We start from the raw sequence: 22,001 nt of genomic DNA, 5'->3' as shown, positions 1-22,001 counted from the left end.
ACCCCCACTTCACCCCTTGGACGTCTATAGTGAAAAGGAGATGGTTGGGGCCAGGAAACCTGAAACTGTTAAAGTGGCAGAGGGAGTCTGAAGAGTTGTGACTGTAGTTGAGAAGAGACTGAACAAGGGGGAAAAAAAAAAATCGATAGAGAAAGAAATCAGTTCCATGGGGCAAGAACAGGCTGAAGCGATGGGTCTACCGGGGCAGTCCTGTTTGCAGATCTTGGGAAGGAGGTAGAAGTGGGCTGTGCAGGGGTGGGGAACTGAGGTTGGTGGCTGTGGAGGGAGAATCTCCAGAGGATATAGAATCATATAAATTTACAGCACGGAAAGAGGCCATTTTGGCCCATCGTGTCCGCGCCGGCCGACCAAGACTTAATCCCACTTTCTAGCTCTTGGTCCGTAGCCCTGTAGGTTACAGCACTAAGTGCACATCCAGGTACTGTTTAAATGTGGTGGGGGTTTCTACCTCTACCAACCCTTTCAGGCAGTGAGTTCCAGACCTTCATGGTGAATAAAAGGCCCCTCAAATCCTCTCCGAACCTCTCCCCATTACTTTAAATCAATGCCCCCTGCCTGTTGACCCCTCTTGCCAAGGGTCCTTCCTATCCACTCTATCCAGGCTCCTCATAATTTTATACACCTCAATCAGGTCTCCCCTCAGCCCCCTCTGTTCCAAAGAAAACAGACCCAGCATCTCCAATCTTTCCTCATCGCCAAAATTCTCCAGTCCAGGCAACATCCTCATAAATCTCCTCTGCACCCTTTCCAGTGCAATCACATCTTTCCAGTAATAGTGACCAGAACTGCACACAGTACTCCAGCTGCGGCCTAACCAGTGTTTTATACAGTTCAAGCATAACTTCCTTGCTCTTGTATTCCATGCCTTGACTAATAAAGGCTAGTATTCCATATACCTTGTTAGCCACCTTATCTGCCTGGCCTGCTACCTTCAGGGATCTGTGGACCTGCACTCCAAGGTCTCTTAGTTCATCTACACTGCAGTGTCGTACCATTTAATGTGTATTCCTTTTCGTTGTTAGACCTCCCCAAATGCATTACCTCACACTTATCCGGATTAAATTCCATTTGCCACTGTTCTGCCCACCTGACCAGTACATTGATATCTTCCTGCAGTCCACAGCTTTCTTCTTCATTATCAACCACACAGCCTATTTTAGTATCATCTGCAAACTTCTTAATTATACCCTCAACATTCAAGTCCAAGTCATTTATATATACCACAAAAAGCAAGGGACCCAGCATTGAGCCCTGCGGAACCCCACTGGACACAGCCTTCCAATTATACGAAAATAATTTCAAACAAAGCCTTTCTTGGCATTTATTAGCAGTAAATCAAACAGGGAACTGAAAAGTCACAGGGCTTGAATTATATGGAATGTGCTTTCTTTAATGTAATAATAATCCCCCTCAATAGGCAAATGATTTATTTTCAGTGGCCAGGCAATAGTTTCTGCCTCAACAACTCTCGAAGTTACGTATTCCATTCTTGAACAACTCTCTGCACTAAAAGATCTCTCGCGCCCCCCCTCCCAAACTCTTGCCTGACTCTCCCAGTCACAATTTTAAATTGACAATCTCTTGTTACTTTCCAATAACCAGAGGAAACAGCCTTTCCTTATTCATCCTATCAAAGCTCGTCATAGCTTTAAAAACTTCTCAAATCTCCTCCTAGCCTTGTCCGCTCGAATGGAAATCCTCCCATTACGTCAAGCCTTTCCTCATCACTGGTATTCCCCGATGAATCTACACTGTGCTCTCTCTGGGCTATTCATTTTCGTTTGATACTGGGGTGTCCAAAATTGAGATATGGGTGGGGAAGGCCACCAGACCAGTGTGGTACAAATTCAGTTACCCATTCGCTACCTACACGACTGACCATTTCAGGTGGGAACCATCCATTCTTGTGGTCTGAATTAATGTGGAAGAATTAACAAGCGTAACATTAAATTATATTTTTATGAACTGATGCTTCATGCCCATTGGTTCTGATTTCCCTGTTCAAAAGCAGACATTCTTGTGCACCGGGGATGTGGGGACAGGATGAAGAACAGTGGAGAATTTGTGCAAATTGCTGCAGCCCCTGATCACTTTCAGAAAACACATCTCATTGGGTGAGGCTTTAATACGAAACTGGGTGATAAGAAATCCCATCCCTTTGTGATCAACATAAACACGAAGCTTCATAAAAGGAAACAAAGAATCTTTATTTTTCTTTGACAAATAAACCTGTTCCCTGGGTAATTCGGTCAGATTTTATACAAACGTGTTTAAACAATGACATTGCACCTTTGCAAGAAGCTGGAGAATCCCCGTTAATAATCAACCACCACAGCTGAAATTTCAAACAATGTTTGTTGGTTACCTTGGCGGATCAGAGCACGAGAATTGCTCAAGCCAACAATTAGTTTTGTCAATTTGAACCAGATTGTGGAGGGCCCTGGTACGTTGATGTATGCAACACGTACAACAGGATATAATGAATTACGTGCACATCTCAAAACTCATAGCTCCTGCAGCAGAGCAGCACTGTTCACAGACTGGGACAAGAGCAGAGTATTTCTGTCCATAGTTTGAGTTCTCATTTTGTATTTTCTGAGCTTAAAAGAATCGGTTCTTGTACCAAAGGCATCACTCTCAAAATTGCTTCTCTAACTGCCTACTGAGAGGTTGTCTCATTTTCTGGCTTTGCTCGAATTATATCAGAATGACGTCTGCGAAGCCAATACTGTTGACTACTATCAGATGTATGTGTCTGGAAAAATAATCACCAAGTGCCAGAAATAATTAACGTGCATCACTGCGCTGTTAAACTGCAACATACACAGAATTGAGTTCTTTGAGGACGTGACCAAAATAGTGGATGAAGATAGACATGTACCTTGACTTCAAAATAATGGTTAATAAAGTGTCTGATGGGCTACTTTTAGGAGAAATTAGACCTCCTGGGATTACAGGAGTACTATTCTGCTGGATAGGTAGCTGGTGGCAATCAGATTAGCAGAGGGTTGCTCGAAGGAGAATGGATCTGACTAGATCTAGTAATGAGCTTCTTGGGGCTCTATACTGGTGTACATCATTGCTGTTCATTTTTATTCATGGTATGGAGGAGAGCTTAAACAGAACCATTCTTAGATTTGTGGTACTGCAAAAATGTGCGTGGAGTTAGTAATTCAGAACAAGTCAGGCTTATTTAAATAATTTAGATGAATAGTGTTGCAGATGGCATTTAGTGCAGCTAAGTGCAGTTTTGGTTAGGAAGTTCCATCCACTTTGATATTAAGGACATAAGAACATAAGAAATAGGAACAGGAGCAAGCCATACGGTCCCTCGAGCCTGCTCCACCATTCAATAAGATCATGGCTGATCCGATCATGGACTCAGTTCCACTTCCCCGCCCACTCCCCATAACCCCTTATCGTTTACGAAACTGTCTATTTCTGTCTTAAATTTATTCAATGTCCCAGCTTCCACAGCTCTCTGAAGCAGCGAATTTCACAGATTTACAACCCTCAGAAGAAATTTCTCCTCATCTCTGTTTTAAATGGGCGGCCCCTTATAATAAAGATCATGCCCTCTAGTTCTAGTCTCCCCTATTAGTGGAAACATCCTCTCTGCATCCACCTTGTCAAGCCCCCTCATAATCTTATACATTTCGATAAGATCACCTCTCATTCTTCTGAATTCCAATGAGTAGAGGCCCAACCTTCTCAACCTGTCCTCATAAGTCAACCCCCTCATCCCCGGAATTAACTGAGTGAACCTTATCTGAACTGCCTCCAAAGCAATTGTATCCTTTCGTAAATATGAAAACCAAAACTGCACGCAGTATTCCAGGTGTGGCCTCACTAATACCCTGTATGGCTGTAGCAAGACTTCCCTGCTTTTATACTCCATCCCCTTAGGCAAGGTACAGGTTAAAAGGTAGAAGATCAAGACCTGGAGTAGTAGTTAGTCACTCATTAAAACGTGCACAGTGGGAGGAACGTATAGGGGAAGCAAGTCTGATTTTAGGCTGCCGAGTATAAAATGAACAATACTATACAAGGCTCTGGTGTGTCCACACTTAAAATCATTGAGTCCTATTGTGATCCCTGTACATGGTGAAGGCTATTGATGATCTGGGAGGGAGCAGAGGAGAGCGACCAAGACAATACCGAATCTTAGAGCTCTTGGTTAGGCTCCAAGAATTAGTGTTATTTACTTTGGAAAAAAATGCAGCATTAAAGATGATAATTTGGAAGAGATGAAGGAATGGATACAGTCCAGTTAGGTCGGATGAGGTTGGCGACAGTCTGTGATTTGATTTGATGTTCGGTAGTGGGGTCATGGTCCAGGGGGAGGTGTCGGAGCCACGATCAGTCTCTGCAAGGTACAGGTCGGTTCAGAAAACAACAACGCCACCCTTGTCAGCAGGTTGAATGACAAGGCTGGGGTTGGACCTGAGTGAGCGGAGTGCTGCAAGTTCAGAGGGCAGTGAGTGAGGGGAGCAGAGAAATTGAGATGGCCGATGTCACGTCGGCCATTCGCAATGAAGAGATCTAGAGGGGACAAGAGGGCAGAGGGAGGGGTCCTTTCAAATTGAACATGATGTCTGCTACCATCCAAATGTGTGTGGGGACCGGAAGTTGGCAAGTTAGCAGATTTTGGGGATAATTTCCAACCTTTGCGGCTTGCGCAGTAACCTGGGGGAGCGGACTGCCAGACTGTTGCAGAATCCGTTCAATTCTCATCTCACTGGTTTGAACGGAAGGGTAATTGGACGTACTCTACAATGGGCGGGCAATCCACTCCCCCAGGTTACAGCTCAGGGCAAAGTTCAAAGTTCAACCCATGATTTCCAAATTATTTTTAAATACAAGACAGATGAGGTGCTATTTTTCCATAGAAAGGCCTCACCCTAGTTCTGCCTTTAAGGTGACATGGTATTAAAATAAAAGGATGAATGGACTTCACCCTGAAACACTGTCCTGAAGAACTCGAAATTGCAAGATTCCCTGTGTTCAGGAAGGCACGTACCACTAGTAGGCATGCTTTCAAAGTTTTTTCACATCAAAAAATATTTAATTTACTAAGTAACTGACTGGTGTACACCAGTGAAACTGTTAACTGGTTCAGTATGGTTTTTAAAACCGTCACTTTCAGTGATTTTAAATCTGGTTAATCACAGATGGTGGACTCGACACTTTGATAAATGCTTATTTTGTGCTAAACACATTTTCAGCTGTATCAATAAACTACCGCAGGTTACCGCTCTTGAATATGTCAGGGAATATTTTATAATTGAAAGAAAACGAGTTACTTTCCATTTCGCTGCCCGGTTCAAGGACGATTTCATACTTGTGATTTTTTAGCAGAGACTTGAAGCCTAACCTAACCAGCCCGGAAATCCCCAAAGCAGAAACACTACCCGAGTGCCTGAATGGAAAAGGGATTTGTTTCCCAGTACCAACATCGTTCTTTTTGTCCAGCAGAAAATAACATCTTTACAATATAGCAGCACCTCAGTAGGGGTTCCTGGTACACATCGTGCCCTTTATAAGAATTAGGAGCAGGAGTCGGCCATTCGGCCCCTCGAGCCTGCTCTGCCATTCAATAAGATCATGGCTGATCTTCTACCTCAACTCCACTTTCCTGCACTATCCCCATATCCCTTGATTCCCTTAATATCCAAAAATCTATCGATCTCTGTCTTGAATATACTCAAAGACTGAGCCTCCACAGCCCTCTGGGATAGAGAATTCCAAAAATTCACCATCCTCTGAGTGAAGAAGCTTCTCCTCAACTCAGTCCAAAATGGGCGGCCCCTTATTCTGAGACTGTGATGCCTGGTTCTTGACTTCCCTGCCAGGGGAAACATCCTCCCCGCATCCAGTCTGTCCAACCCCGTCAGAATTTTATACGTTTCAATGAGATCCCCTCTTTCTTCTAAACTCCAGTGAATACAGGCCTAGTCGACCCAATCTCTCCTCATACGACAGTCCTGCTATCCCAGGAATCAGTCTGGTGAATGTTCGCTCCACTCCCTCTATGGCAAGTATATCCTTTCTTAGGTAAGGAGACCAAAACTGCACACAATACTCCAGGTGCGGTCTCACCATGGCCCTGTATAACTGTAGTAAGACATCCTTATCCTGTACTCAAACCCTCTTGCAATGAAGGCCAACATACCATTTGCCTTCCAACTGCTTGCTGCACCTGCATGTTTGCTTTCAATGACTGGTGTACAAGGACACCCAGGTCCCTCTGTACATCGACACTTCCCAAGCTATCACCATTTAAATAATACTTTGTCTTTATGTTTTTCTTACCAAAGTGGATAACTTCACATTTATCCACATTATACTGCATCTGCCATGTGTTTGCCCACTCACTCAACCTATCTAAATCGGCCTACAGCATATTTGCATCCTCCTCACAACTCACAATCCCACCTAGTTTTGTGTCGTCAGCAAACTTGGAAATATTGTGTATCTGTAAAGCATGCACTCCCATGTTCCGCCACCAGGGAGCGCATCCCCTGAAGTCCCAAGGGATCCCAGCATCCCTTGGGAGCACTGTATATAAGCTGGCCCCTAAGGCCTGTTCCTCACTCTGGAGTGTCTTATTAAAGACTGAGGTCACTGTTACTTTAACCTCCTGTGTGCAGTCTCATCTGTGTTAGGAACACAACAGGAAATATTACATTTGGTTCCCTCATCCAAATCATTTATATATAGTGAATAGCTGGGGCCCACTGATCCCTGTGGTACCCCACTAGTCACTGCTCGCCACCCTGAAAAAGACCCGTTTATTCCTACTCTGTTTCTTGTCAGTTAACCAATTTTCAATCCATGCCAGTATATTACCCCCAATCCTATGTGCTTTAAGTTTGCACACTAACCTATTATATGGGACTTTATCAAAGGCCTTTTTGAACACCAACATTTCCCATTCTCTCATATTCTGCTTTTCTATTTTTCCTACCAAAGTGGATCAATTCACATTTCTCCACATTATATTACATTTGCCATGTTCTTGCCCACTCACTTAACCTGTCTATATCCCCTTGAAGCCTCTTTGCATCCTCCTCGCAACTTACATTCCCACCTAGCTTTGTATCACCAGAAAACTTGAATATATGACATTTGGTCCCCTCATCCAAATCATTGATATAGATTGTGAATAGCTGGGGCCCAAGCACCCCACTAGTTACAGCCTGCCAACCCGAAAATGACCCATTTATTCCTACTCTCTGTTTTCTGTCCTTTAACCAATCCTCAATCCATGCTAGTATATTACCCTTAATCCCATGAGCTCTAATTTTATTTAATAATCTCTTGTGTAGCACCTTATCGAATGCCTTCTGAAAATCCAAATACACCACATCCACTGGTTCCCCCTTATCTATTCTGCTAGTTACAACCTCAAAAAACTCTAACCGATTTGTCAAACATGCTTTCCCTTACATAAATCTGTGTTGACTCTGCCCAGTCCTATTATTCTTTTCTAAGTGCCCTGTTACCACGTCCTTAATAATAGATCCGAGCATTTTCCCTACGACTGTCGTCAGGCTAACTGGTTCTCTCTTCCGCCTTTCTTAAATAGCGGGGTTACATTAGCTACCTTCCAATCTGCGGGAACCGTTCTAGAATCTATGGAATTTTGGATGATGACAACCAATGCATCCACTATCTCTATAGCCACCTCTTTCAAAACTCCAGGATGTAGGCCATCAGGTCCAGGGAATTTATCGGCTTTCAGACCCATTAATTTCTCCAGTACTATTTTTTTTACTAATACCAATTTTTTTCATTTCCTCATTCTCACTAGACCCTTGGTTCTCCACTATTTCAAGGAAGTTTTTTTGTGTCTTCTTCCATGAAGACATTCACAAATTTCTCTGCCATTTCCTTATTCCCCATTATAATTTCTACTTTCGCTAATCTTTTCCTTTTTACATACCTATAGAAGCTTTTACCGTCTGTTTTTATATCTCTCGTTGGTTTATTCTCATTCTATTTTCTCTTTCTTTATCAATTTCTTGGTTCTCCTTTGCTGAATTCTAAAATTCTTCCAATCTTCTGGCTTAGTGCTCTTTTTGGCAACATTATAAGCCTCTTCCTTTGATCTAATACTATATTTAACTTTGCTTGTTAGCCAAGGTTGGTCCACTTTTCCTGTGGGGTTTTTGTGCCTTTAAGGAATGTATACTTGTTGTAAATTATGTAATAATTCTTTAAATGCTAGCCATTGCTTGTCTACCATCATACTTTTTAATGTAGTTTCCCAATCTATCTTAGCCAACTCTCCCCCCATACCTACAAAGTTTGCTTTGTTTAGATTTAAGATCCTAGTTTTGGATTTAACTAAATCACTTTCAAACTCAATATAAAATTCTATCATATTATGGTCACTCTTCCCTAAAGGCCCCATTACTACAAGGTTATTAATTAACCCTTTTACATTGCACAATACTAGATCTAAAATAGCCTGTTCCCTAGTTGTTCCTCAACATACTGATCTAGAAAACAATCTTGTGTACATTCCATGAATTCATCTTCCACACTATTACTGCCTAGTTTATTTGTAGATTAAAGTGCCCATGATTACCATATTACCCTTGTTACATGTGCCTCTAATTTCCTGATTGATACTGTGCCCTACATTACCATTACTATTTGGGGCCTATAAACAACTCCCACCAATGTTTCCTGCCCCTTGCTAGTTCTTAGCTCCATCCAAACTGATTCTACTTCTTGATTTTCTGAGCCAAGATACTTTCTCGCTTTTGTCTTTATCCTGTCCTTTATCATCAGGGCTACCCCTTCTCCTTTTCCATTTTGCCTATCTCTTCTAAAAGTTAAATATCCTGGAATATTTAGTTCCCAAACTTGGTCACTTTGTAACCACATTTCCGTAATGGCTACTAGATCAAACCTATCAATTTCTATCTGCACTATTAATTTATCCAGTTTGTTGCGAATGCTTCACGCATTCAGATAGTGTCTTTAGCTTCGACTTTTTCCCTGATGTCACCTTAGTCACTGATGCCCTGTTACCTTTGTTACTCTCTGTCCCTTCCTGACCCTTCCTGACCCACTCTGCTTATTTTTACCCAAAACTCTGCTCTAGAACTTTGGCATTTCTATTGTTGCTGGTATTCTAATCCTATAGTGAAAAGTTCATTTAACAAACAAATAAAATCCATTTAGTGTTACAAAAGCAGCAAATATAAATCCAGTTCCAACCACTGCAACATAAAATATCAGGTTACAGTTGTTGCAGGTTATGTTTACCTTTAATACAATGCAGCGAATAAATTCCCATTCCAAAACACAAAACTTGCATTTATATAGCGCCTGTAATGTAACAAAATATTCCAAAGCGCTTCACAGGAGCGTAACCAGAAACATGGACACTGAGCCATTAGGACAGGTGATCAAAAGCTTAGTCAAAAAGAGGTGGGTTTTAAGGAGCGTCTTACAGGAAGAGAGCGAGAGCCACGAGCGAAGAAAGAGAAAGAGGAGAGAGAGAGAGAGAGAGAAAAAGGAGAGAGAGAGAGAGAGAGAGAGAGAAAAAGAGAGAGAGAGAGAGAGAGAGAAAGGAGAGAGAGAGAAAAAGAGAGAGAGAAAGAGAAAAAGAGAGAGAAAGAGAGAGAAAGAGAGAGAAAGAGAGAGAAAGAGAGAGAAAGAGAGAGAAAGAGAGAAAAAGAGAGAAAAAGAGAGAAAAAGAGAGAAAAAGAGAGAAAAAGAGAGAGAAAGAAAGAGAAAGAAAGAGAAAGAAAGAGAAAGAAAGAGAAAGAAAGAGAAAGAAAGAGAAAGAAAGAGACTTGCATTTATATAGCGCCTTTCATGACCACTGGGCATCTCAAAGCGCTTTACAGCCAATGAAGTACTTTTGGAGTGCAGTCACTGTTGTACTTAAGTGGCAGCCAATTTGCGCACAGCAAGCTCCCACAAACAGCAATGTAATAATGACCAGATAATCTGTTTTTGTTATGTTGTGGGATAAATATTGGTCAGGACACCAGGGATAACTCCCCTGTTCTTCTTCGAATAGTGCCATCCACGCGAGGGGGCAATCGGGGCCTCGGTTTAATGTCTCATGCCAAAGACGGCACCTCCGACAGTGCAGCACTCCCTTAGCACTGCACTGGAATGTCAGCCTCGATTCATATGCTCAAGTTCCTGGAGTGGGACTTGAACCCACAACCTTCTGACTCAGGCGAGGGTGCAACCCACTGAGCCACAGCTGACACAGAGAGGTGGAGAGGGAATTCCAGAGCTTAGGGCTGAAGACATGGCCATCAATGGTGGGGTGAAGGAAACCGGGAATGCACAAAAGTCCAGAGTTGGAGGAATGCAGAGTTCTTAAAGGGTTGTAGAAGGTTGCAAAGAAAAGGAGGGGTGAGGCCATGGGGGGGCGGGGGGGGGGGGGGGGGGGAGGAGAATTTTAATATCAAGGGTCTGCCGGACCAAAAGCCTGTGTCGGTCAGTGAGCACAGGGCAAAGGTAAATGGGACTTGGTGAAAGTTAGGATATGAGCAGTAGGGTTTTGGATGAGCATGACAAGGATTTCATGACCACAAACTATGCAGCCATGAGTTGACTGGTTGATGTTAAGTAAAGGCATATTATGGGCTGGTAAAGCTAATCAATATACTTCGGCAATGACCGAACTTTATAACTTGGTGTGTAGTTCCCTTTATTGCCACTAAAGGTCCTTCATACACTTCGAAAAGACCTGCCACACATCACATCACCATATTCCACATTAACTTCCTCTACAGTAAGAACATAAAACTCAACGCAAAATCATCTTTTCTCCCGATCGAGTAGTGAAGCTGATGAAGGGCTCAAAACTTGAAAAATCTGCTTTCCCCAGAGACCCTTTCCATGTGTCTCCGCACAGACACACACACACACACAAAACCTTTCCATGTGTCTCCGCACAGACACACACAAACACACACAAAACCTTTCCATGTGTCTCCGCACAGACACACACAAACACACACAAAACCTTTCCATGTGTCTCCGCACAGATATACACAAACACACACAAAACCTTTCCGTGTGTCTCCGCACAGACACACACACACACACACAAAACCTTTCCATGTGTCTCCGCACAGACACACACACACACAAAACCTTTCCGTGTGTCTCCGCACAGACACAAACACACACACACACACAAACACACACATAAACACACACACAAACACACACAAAACCTTTCCGTGTGTCTCCGCACAGATATACACACACGCACACAAAACCTTTCCATGTGTCTCCGCACAGACACACACACACACAAAACCTTTCCGTGTGTCTCCGCACAGACACAAACACACACACACACACACACAAACACACACATAAACACACACACAAACACACACAAAACCTTTCCGTGTGTCTCCGCACAGATATACACACACGCACAAATGCTTGTTAATTCACAAAGGGGATCAGGTTTTGCTTCAGAGAAAATGTGAATGAGAAAGGCATAATTTCAGATCCTTTGCCGAGCAAGGATTAGAATGCAGATGAGAATCTATATTAAATCAGTTCCCCGTGACACAGTCTGACTTACTACACTTGCTATTAATGAAGCTGGCATGCTGCCAATGCCTATTCACTGTCTGAGAGTTAGTAAATGTTTTTTTTAAATCATCTCATGAAATGCACCTTTTTCTTTTTAAAATAAGGTCCTTTTAATCAATCAGACAGTATACAATGCACCTTTTAGCCTAATCCACATATGAATGTATCCATGTTTAAGGGTGTAGGTCACTGCAAACAAGCATCCAAACATCGTCAGCGACAAGTACTCGTCCAAATAACAGCAAAACTAGGAAATCATTTATAACTGTAAAATATACATCACATAATGCCCCCCGCCCCACACACTGTCCTCTCCATGTGAAAGACCCCCAATTGTTGATTCTGATGATGTAATGGCATTCCAGGCACATTGTTTACAGTTAAGGCGTAAACCACTGGGGCATTTATCATTTATAAAATAGGTGCCCTGCAAAACATATTTACCAGCAAAGGTTACAGAAAATGCCTTTCACCAGAAATCGACTGATGTATTCACGTATATTCTGCACTTCAATCAACATGTCCCCATTCTTGGTTGATCTTTGGCTTGTAAACTGCGTATTTACTGGTAGCTCATTTCTCCAAATGCAATGCAAGAGAAAGGCTGGGAGATTCCTCGGAGAGGCTCCCACTCCACCGGCGTTTCTTCTCCGGGGACGTCCAGCAAAAACCTGGTTACGCCAATCTGGCATTCTGTTCGCCGCAAGCGGGCTTGACTGGGCAGTGTCCAACTCGGCAACCACACCAGCATTGCAGAACTACAAGAATCAGACTTCTAAACAAGCTCAAGAAATGGACGCTTAATATCAGCATTCATCCCTTTAGGCTCACCACCACCATTACACTAGTGCTAATCACTACTACTGCACACAAGAAATAGGAGCAGGAGTAGGCCTCAAGCCTGCTCCGCCATTTAATAAGATCAGGGCTGATCTGATCATGGACTCAGCTCCACTTCCCTATCCGCTCCCCATAACCCTTTACTCCATTATTGCTCAAAAATCTGTCTATCTCCACCTTAAATATATTCAATGACCCAGCCTCCACAGCTCTCTGGGGCAGAGAATTCCATAGATTTACAACCCTCAGAAGAAATTCCTCATCTGAGTTTTAAATGGGCGGCCCCTTATTCTGAGACTATGCTCCTAGTTTTAGTTTCCCCTATGAGTGGAAATATCATCTCTGCATCCACCTTGTCAAGGCCCCTCATTACCTTCTATGTCTCAATAAGATCACTACTCATTCTTTTGAACTCCAATGAGTATAGGCCCAACCTACTCTGAACTGCCTCCAATGCACCTCAAGTTAGGAATGCTTCATTGGTGTGGTTTAGTTATAGCCCCTCCCCCCACTGCACGCCCCCCCCCCTCCAATACTATGTTTAGTCTATAGGATAGATTAAACTATTGAAACTGGGGTAACATTCTGAATCTCAAAGATTGCATTCCAGTTTGAATCTTCCAGTCGATATTCAATAAAGGAGAGCTACCATTTGGAGAAGATAGTCAGGTTCCACAAGGACAATGTTGGGCATGTGTCTCAATTGATAAAACAAAGCTAAGAAAGTATATAAAAGGAGCATCTCTATATAGTCAACTGCAGACTCCTCTAGTCAAGCCCTTGGTTTTCAAGAGAAGTATTTATCCCACAGTTACAGACAACTGTAAAAAGTGAGATTGAGTCAGTAAAACAGAGGAGTGAACAGAAAGCACGAAGGAACATTCCTCACTTACCATGGAGAGATTTGAACAGAGCTTTCACTTCCCCAGACCCATCCATGGGGAGGATATTGGCCGTATATATTGGTCCATAACTTCCACTCTGCATATATTCCAAATTCCCAGTTAGGTTTTCCGGTGGAATTTCCCAGTGGTTGAGAGAGGGATCCTTGGTGGCCAGAATCCGCTCGGTTGCATTAACCATTGATCCGTATTCATTCTCCATCACTGGATTGGCTTTGTCTGGAGAAAGATTCAGGATCAATAACTTCCTGAGTAAATGTAGCTCAACAGGCTGCGATTGCACAAGTAAAAACGGAGAGGAAATCGAGATCAGATTGAGAAACTGTGGGGTGTGAATCACACAATGCTCCCTGGCAGGGAACTCCAGGTCTGGGGCAAGGGTTGGAAATATTTCACAATCTGAAAATGCAAAACTTCAGCAGCCAATGAACATTATTTCAAACGGTCAGAATGTGAGCACTTTGAGAAAACACAAGCAACAATCAGATTGCCTCAGGTGAGATTCCGAATGGAGAATATCCCAAACAGTGTGACAGCAACATGCAGCTTCCATCAATGTGCTTTGCGAGAGGACAGGACAGTAAACATTAAAAATGAATTTTGATTTCCCACACAGCACGTTGTAGCATGTGACCATGTGACCCCTTCACATGGACGCGGATAATTGCAGACTGGACCTCAATCGTCGTCGACTCCAATTGGCTGTCAAACATTTAAGGAAAGGAAAATGAAAGTGCTTCCATTTCCATAGCGTTGATAGAGGAATATAGGGAAAGGCAGCAGCCAACTTGGACTCCAAGAGAACTTCCCTGCTATTCTTCAAAATAGTGTGGTGAGATCTTTTACATCACCCGAGGGGCAGATGGCTCAGGTGAACATAAAAGATCCCATGGCACTATTTCAAAGAAGAGCAGGAGAGTTATCCCCAGTGTCCTGGCCAATATTTACCCCTCAATCAACATAACAAAAACAGATCATCAGCTCATTATCACATTGCTGATTGTGGGAGCTTGCTGTGCACAAGTCGGCTGCCGCGCTTCTCACATTACAACAGTGACTACACTCCAAAAGTATTTCATTGGCTGTAAAGTGCTTTGAGACGACCGGGTGGTCGTGAAAGGCGCCATATAAATGTAAGCCTTTCTTTATTTCATTTCAGATCTGGAAGGACCAAAACTTCTGCCAGCTTGATGTTGGCAAAACCAAAGCCAACCTCCTCAGCTCCGCAAAACAGCCAAGCATCTCCAGCCTCAACTCCACCTCCCTCCACGGAAGGTCAGCGGCGTGATAATGCACTGAACCCCAAACATTGGGGGGGTGGGGTTCAGGTCTCTGCAGGAAGAGCGTACTTTGGGTGCAGTCTGAGGCTGTGACTCAGTCAGGGGCAAGGGGAATTGGCCCCATAGACTACTCCATACCGTTTCACTCTGCACGGTTTACAAAGGCACAGTTTTCCCTTCAGGAGCTGCCTCGACTAAGGAATGGTGACGTACCCGAGGCTCAGTGGCGACAAACTGCACCGGCAGTGGGAAGTACTGCCAGCTGACCATATGCCAGGACCAAGAGTATTACCCAGTGCTCCTCTGTAACGACAGCATTTCCAAGGCACTGATCGCTCGTGTATCCAACACCTGCGTGAGTGTTTGATATCAGCACCTTCCACCGGATTGTCAGAAGCAGTAGGCCCGAGAATTGGACCCAACAATAGAAAAATCCCAATTCCTCAAGACCCATCGCTCAGAAAGGCCTGCTTTCACATGGACTAGGGATTCATCTCATTTCCACTGGATACGTTTGCAGCCATTTAAGAGGAACACTCAGCAATTCAGATAGGGGCAGGATATTGCCTCAATTTTATTTGCATATCTGAGACCTGATCGTATCAGCCACCTTCTTGATGTCACATGCAAAGTTATTGGAGATCCTTGAAACTGAAACTCCACTAAGAAGGCAGAAGACCTTCTACAACTTGGAGGGGAAATGTCTTCACCCAGAGGGTGGTGGGGGTCTGGAATTCACTGCCTGAAAGGGTGGGAGAGGCAGAAAACCCCACATTTAAAAAGTACTTAGATGGGCACTTGAAGTGCCGGAACCTACAGGGCTACGGACCAAGAGCTGGAAAGTGGGATTAGACTGGGTAGCTCTTGGTCGGCCGGCGCGAACACGATAGGACAAAATGGCCCACTTCTGTGTGGTGGTGACACCATTGTGCGTCTGCGTCACCATGTCTCTCCCCTCCATTAAAGGGGAGAGAATCGGCAAATCTTTAGGATCGGCCACTGGGCGACCAGGGACGGTTTCGGCCGGGTCAGTGGCCTGGCACCCAAGTGGGGGTGCCAGGTTGCATGTTGGTGGCCCAGCCGAACCTGGGGAATAATAGTCCGGCTGACTTCCATACAAAAATATAAAATGGCGGCGGTATTGGGCACTCGCCTTTAATGGCCGCCGTGCAGCCAGGGCTGACCGAGGGAATGAAAGGCGCACCAACAGAGAAAACTGTCGGGGGCACCGATCGGCAGGCAGTAGATTTTTTGGCCTGGATATGGATGGAGGTGGGGGGCTCCCGGCTGTGCGCGCACTTACAACTGCTCGGCAGTGGTGGGGCGGGAGTGGGAACTGTCAGAAACCCCCTCCCCTGCTGAATTTGGCGGCCATTCGACCAGAAATCGGCGGCCAATGGATTCCGTCGCCTGGCCGCCACTTTCTGGCGGTAACGGGCCTTATCCAGACCCAGAATTTCGGCCCCATAGAGTACAAAAGCCAGGATGTTATGCTGAACCTGTATAAAACAGTAGTTCAGCCCCAGCAGGAGTATTGTGTCCAATTCTGAGCAACACACTTTAGGAAGGACGTGAAGGTGTTGGAGAGGGTACGGAAGAGATTTACTCGAAGGACTCCAGGGATGAGGGATTATGTTATGTGGATAGACAGGAGAAGCCGGGATTGTTCTCCTTACAGCCGAAAAGGCCAAGGGGAGATGTGATAGAGGTGTTTAAAATCTTGAAGGGTTTAGACAGAGTAAGTAAAGAAAAGCTGTTTCCAATAACTGACGGGTCGAGAACCAGAGGGCACAGATTGAAGGTGATTGGCCAAAGAATCAGAGGCGACAGGAGGAATTTTTTTTATGCAATGAGTGGTTAGGATTTGCAAAGCACGGCCTGATAGGACGGTGAACACAATTGAATAGTAGCTTTCAAAAGGAAATTGGATAAATACTTGGAGAAAACAATTGTAGGGATATGGGAAAAAACGGGAACTAAATGGACTGCTCTTCAAAATAGCCAGCACAGACTCGATGGGTTGAATGGCCTTCTGTGCTGTATAAGTCTATGACTTTATGGTAAGGATGGAGTAGCATTTTACTCATTCACACGGTTCACCCAGGTGTCAACTTGCAAATCCAACTCTTATTGGCTGTCGCAAACACGATGGTAAGTACTTCAGGGAATCTAATATGGCCAGGGTGATCTCCTGGACTAATTTTGATCGCCTGGATGGGCCGGAGAGCAAGTCTCCCAGATTTTTTTGCCCTATTGGCCTGGGTTTTTAATCTGTTTTTTTGCTTCTCCCAGGAGATCACATGGCTCCGGGTGGGGTGGATGTAAAATGTTGCGATACATGGGGTGTCGTAGTTGTGTGAGGCGGACTGGTTGGGCTGGGTGCTCTTTACCTTTCCATCATTGTTCATGGGTTTATATGTAACTTTCAGGGCTGCTGACCAAGGCCCATGTGGCTCTTTGTCGGCTGGCATGGACACGGTGAGCCGAAATGGCCTCCTTCTGAGCTGTAAATTTCTGTTTCTAAGTTCACATTGTAAGATTCCAAAATCATACACGTTCCCTTCAAGAATTCCTTTCATATGTTCCAATCACATCCAAATGGTGATTACTCCTACCCCGCTGAAGAAGTGAAGTACTTTATTTTAGGTGTAGACACTGAAGATTGACCCATGGACCTACAGGAGTGAAGAGATGACTACTACAAAAGTGCCAATAATTGTTAATACACCACGTCAGCCGATGGATCAGGTACAAGAATCACCCACCTTGTAGCTGTATGACTGGAGCACGCTCTCTTTCTTGTTTCATTTTACAAGTCTTCCATATGACTATGCTGATCACAAGCACCGACGAGACCCCAAGGATCACTGGGATGATAATAACCCCATTGTTTATACCATTCATATCTGAGAGGGGAAGAAGAGACAGATATCTGTTGTGTTACTCTTCTCGTGGTAAAACCTCCTACACACAATCCCAGAAACTGCCAATAAATTAAATACATCTTCTGTGACAGTGATGCTTGTGAATTAGAATGGTTCTGAACATAGTTAGCTGTAATGAGGAACGCTCTCTCAACTCTGTCCCATCAATACCAGTGTTATCCACTTTTACACTTTGGCCACAACATTATACCGTTCCAATTGGCTAATAGACTAAAGGTACTGAGAACCTGGATCTTGTACCGGATTTCAGAAGAGCAAACTTCTCCAAAATGGCAAATTATTTGGAATGGGTAAACTGGCTATCCCGACTGGGTGATGATGAAACCAATGTAGACTATAAAATGGGAAGTTTTTAGAACAAGATAAAAATATGCAGAGCACAAATATGTACCCAAAGTCAAAAGAAGGAAATGGGGCAAGAAAAAGCCAAGGAGGCTGACTGGTTATGTACAAAGACAAATAAGATGTAAACAGAAATGATTCTATAAATTAAAGACATTTAATACTCACCTAAACAGTGTTGAGTACAAGGAACAACTAAAGAAAACAAAGGCTGCTATTAGATCAGCAAAAAGGCTGATGGAAAAAATGATCAAAGGCAACTGTGCCAGTAATGGGATAAGCTTTAACAGCGATGTAAAGAATCAGAACAATCAAAGACTGCATTGGGCCATTGAAGGCTGTTCAAGGACAGGTTACAAAGGACTTGCTGGGTATGGTAGAGATAAATTAGTATTTTGCATCGGTCTTCACCCTTGAAGATAATACTCAACTATTAGAATTTAATAATGTTACTAAAAAAACTAGTATTAGCATAGATGAACATACTGTTTTAGGAAGAATTAAGAACTTGAAAATAGATATAAGCAGCCGGGCCGGATGATATCCACAGAGGGTCCTCCGGGAGATGGGACATGCGCTGTGTGAGGGTCCTCCGGGAGATGGGACATGTGCTGTGTGAGGGTCCTCCGGGAGATGGGACATGTGCTGTGTGAGGGTCCTCTGGGAGATGGGACATGTGCTGTGTGAGGGTCCTCCGGGAGATGGGACATGTGTTGTGTGAGCCCCTCTGGGAGATGGGACATGTGCTGTGTGAGGGTCTTCCGGGAGATGGGACATGTGCTGTGCGAGCCCCTCCAGGAGATGGGACATGTGCTGTGTGAGGGTCCTCCGGGAGATGGGCCATGTGCAGTGTGAGGGTCCTCCGGGAGATGGGACATGTGCAGTGTGAGGGTCCTCCGGGAGATGGGACATGTGCTGTGCGAGCCCCTCCAGGAGATGGGACATTTGCTGTGTGAGGGTCCTCTGGGAGATGGGACATGTGCTGTGTGAACCCCTCCGGGAGATGGGACGTGTGCTGTGCGAGCCCCTGGTCTGTATGTTTAATAACTCACTGCTCTCTGGGATGGTTCCTATTGACTGGAAGGAGGCTAATGTAGTCGCCATCTTTAAAAAAGGTGACAAGGCAGACCCGGGTAACTACAAGCCCTTCAGTTTATCAGTAATAGGCAAGGTGCTTGATGGAATCATTAGGGATGCAATATATGAATACTTGGAAAAAGGGGACACCCAACATGGCTTCACAAAAAGGTCATATCTTACAAATCTAATTGGATTTTTTTTGAAGTTACAAAGTTGATGGGTGAGGGAGGCCCAGTAGACCAAAAAGGTTTTGACAAGGTATCGCACAAGAGGCCTCCCTAGCAGATCGGAGCTTCTGATATTAGTGGAAATATATTGAGCTGGATACAGAATCACTGGAAGTACACAGGCAAAAATTAGTTATAGATGGATTTGGATCTGTTTGGAGACCGGTCACCAGTGGTATCCTGCAGGGATCAGTGCTGGGACCGTTGCTTTTTACTATTTTTATGAATGATCTGGATTCAGGGGTTAGCGGCACAATTTGCAAATTTGCAGATGAGACCAAGATCTGTATGAGCGCTAGAACTGTAGAAGAGGTGTGTCTGCTTCAGGCAGATTTTAATGTGTTGGGAGATTGGGCCCATGACTGGAAAATGATGCATAACTTCGATAAGTGCAGTGTTATGCATGTGGGCAGGGCAAATGCTCAACATTCATACACCTTCCAGGGAAAAGCATTAAAGATGGTGCAGATAGAAAGAGATTTGGGTATTCTAGTGCATACATCCTTAAAGGTACACAAGTAATGCTGTGCAGCGATAGAGAGAGCAAATAGGGTGTTGGGGTGTATCCACAGGACAATTGAGTATATGACGAGGCCTACTGTTTTGTCCTTGTACATGACCTTTTGTCAGGCCACACTTGGAACACTGTGTCCAGTTTTGGTCTCCTCACACGGTCGGTGATATTGAGGCTCTGGAAAAGGTGCAGAAGACGGCCACTAGACTAATTCCAAGTCTAAAGCATCTTAGTTATCAAGATAGGCTAAAAGAGTTAGGATTCTATACCTTAGAGCAGCATAGACTTGGGGGGGTTGGGGGGCAGTTCTGATTAATGAAGTTAATGAAGGGAATAGATCAGGAAGGCCAATGGCATCTTGGCCTTTATTGCAAAGGGGATGGAGTATAAAAGCAGGGAAGTCTTGCTACAGCTATACAGGGTATTGGTGAGGCCACACCTGGAATACTGTGTGCAGTTTTGGTTTCCATATTTACGAAAGGATATACTTGCTTTTGAGGCAGTTCAGAGAAGGTTCACTAGGTTGATTCCGGAGATGAGGGGGTTGACTTATGAGGAAAGGTTGAGTAGATTTGGCTTCTACTCATTGGAATTCAGAAGAATGAGAGGTGATCTTATCGAAACATATAAGATTATGAGGGGGCTTGACAAGGTGGATGCAGAGAGGGTGTTTCTACTGATGGGGGAGACTAGAACTAGGGGGCATGATCTTCGAATAAGGGGCCGCCCATTTAAAACTGAAATGCGGAGGAATTTCTTCTCTGAGGGATGTAAATCTGTAGAATTCGCTGCCTCAGAGAACTGTGGAAGCTGGGACATTGAATGGATTTAAGACAGAGATAGACAGTTTCTTAAATGATAAGGGGATAAGGAGTTATGGGGAGCAGGCAGGGAAGTGGACCCAAGTCTATGATCGGATCAGCCATGATCGCATTAAATGGCGGAGCAGGCTCGAGGGACCGTATGGCCTACTCCTGCTCCTATTTCTTATGTTCTTATGTATTCCAGCTGACAGTTTATTTCAATTAAATAGGTTAGGCAGGACCAGTTAAGTTGTATAAGGCTAGATCGAGGTTAGACATCAGGAGGTGGTTCTTTTCCCAGAGAACAGTAGCCCTCTGGAACAAACTGCCGTTCCAGGAGGTCGATGCAGACTCACTGAATTCCTCAAACAAAAGCTGGATTTGTTTCTGGCTGCGGCAGAGATCACCACTGACAGAGGTGGGTACTGGAGGGAATTCAAGGCCAGAGACACTTCCCGGACTAGTTTCGATCGCCTAGATGGGTCACAGAGGATTTTCCCAGATTTATTTTTCCCAAATTGGCCTAGGTTTTTTTAATCTGTTTTTTTTGCCTCTCCCAAGAGATCACATGGTTTCGGGTGGAGTGTCTATGTTGTGATATACAAGGTATTGCAATTGTGTGGAACAGACTGGATGGACCAGGTAGTCTTTACCTGTCTGTCATCATTTGCATATCCCCTCCCATGGCATTGGCAATTCAGTGCCAATCAGGCTGAGGTGAGGCACTTCAACACTTTGGGGTCATGTTTTCCCGCGACTTAATGGAGTCAGCCCATACCATAATATACTTTATTTGCCCTCTACTGAATATTAACAAGCGATCGCATTGGAATCTGGGCTCAAAAAGCTGAACTATCCCAGCATGTGTTTCATACATCACTGTAATCTGCATTTAGAAAGGGTCCTTAATAAAATTATCCTGCTACTGGAAAATGAGAAGCGTAAATATTCATAAACTGTATTATATAGAAAGAGAAAGGAAGACTTGTATTTATATAGGAACAGGAAGAGGCCATTTAGCCCCTCGAGCCTGTTCCACCATTCAATGAGATCATGGCTGATCTGTGACCGACTCCTGCCTTTGGCCCATATCCCTAATAACTTTGGTTAATAAAAATCTATGAATCTCAGATTTAAAATTAATTGACCTAGCATCGTTCATGAAAGAGTTCCAAACTTCTGCCACCCTTTGCATGTAGAAGTGTTTCCCAACTTCACTCCTGAAAGATCTGGCTCTAATTTTTAGCCCCCTAGTCCGAGAGTCATCAACTAGCGGAAATAGTTTCTACCTGTCAGTTCCCCTTAATATCCTCAAAACTTTGATATAGTCATCCCATAACCTTCTAAATTCCAGGGAATACAATCCTAGTGTGTGTAATCTCCTCATAACTTAACCCTTGGAGTCCAGGTATCATTCTGTTAAGCCTACACTGCACTCCCTCCAAGGCCAATATA

General features: G+C 44.0%; 1 protein-coding gene across 1 annotated transcript in view; it reads right to left on the bottom strand.

Moving 5' to 3' along the window:
* The window catches only part of LOC139229052 (tyrosine-protein kinase STYK1), a 123,103-nt gene that overhangs the window by 76,901 nt on the left and 24,201 nt on the right, over positions 1-22,001 (bottom strand). The window contains exons 2-3 of the mRNA XM_070860714.1: positions 17,401-17,541; positions 13,347-13,574 (exon numbers count right to left, since the gene is read on the bottom strand). Of these exons, the coding sequence (XP_070716815.1) occupies positions 13,347-13,574; positions 17,401-17,541 (369 nt within the window). The remainder of the gene's footprint in view (positions 1-13,346; positions 13,575-17,400; positions 17,542-22,001) is intronic.

The sequence above is a fragment of the Pristiophorus japonicus genome, chromosome 18, assembly GCF_044704955.1.
Source record: "Pristiophorus japonicus isolate sPriJap1 chromosome 18, sPriJap1.hap1, whole genome shotgun sequence".
Classification (NCBI taxonomy): Eukaryota; Metazoa; Chordata; class Chondrichthyes; family Pristiophoridae; genus Pristiophorus; species Pristiophorus japonicus.
Note: the sequence above shows the minus strand (reverse complement) of the source record. Positions and strands in the feature narration are given on the sequence as shown.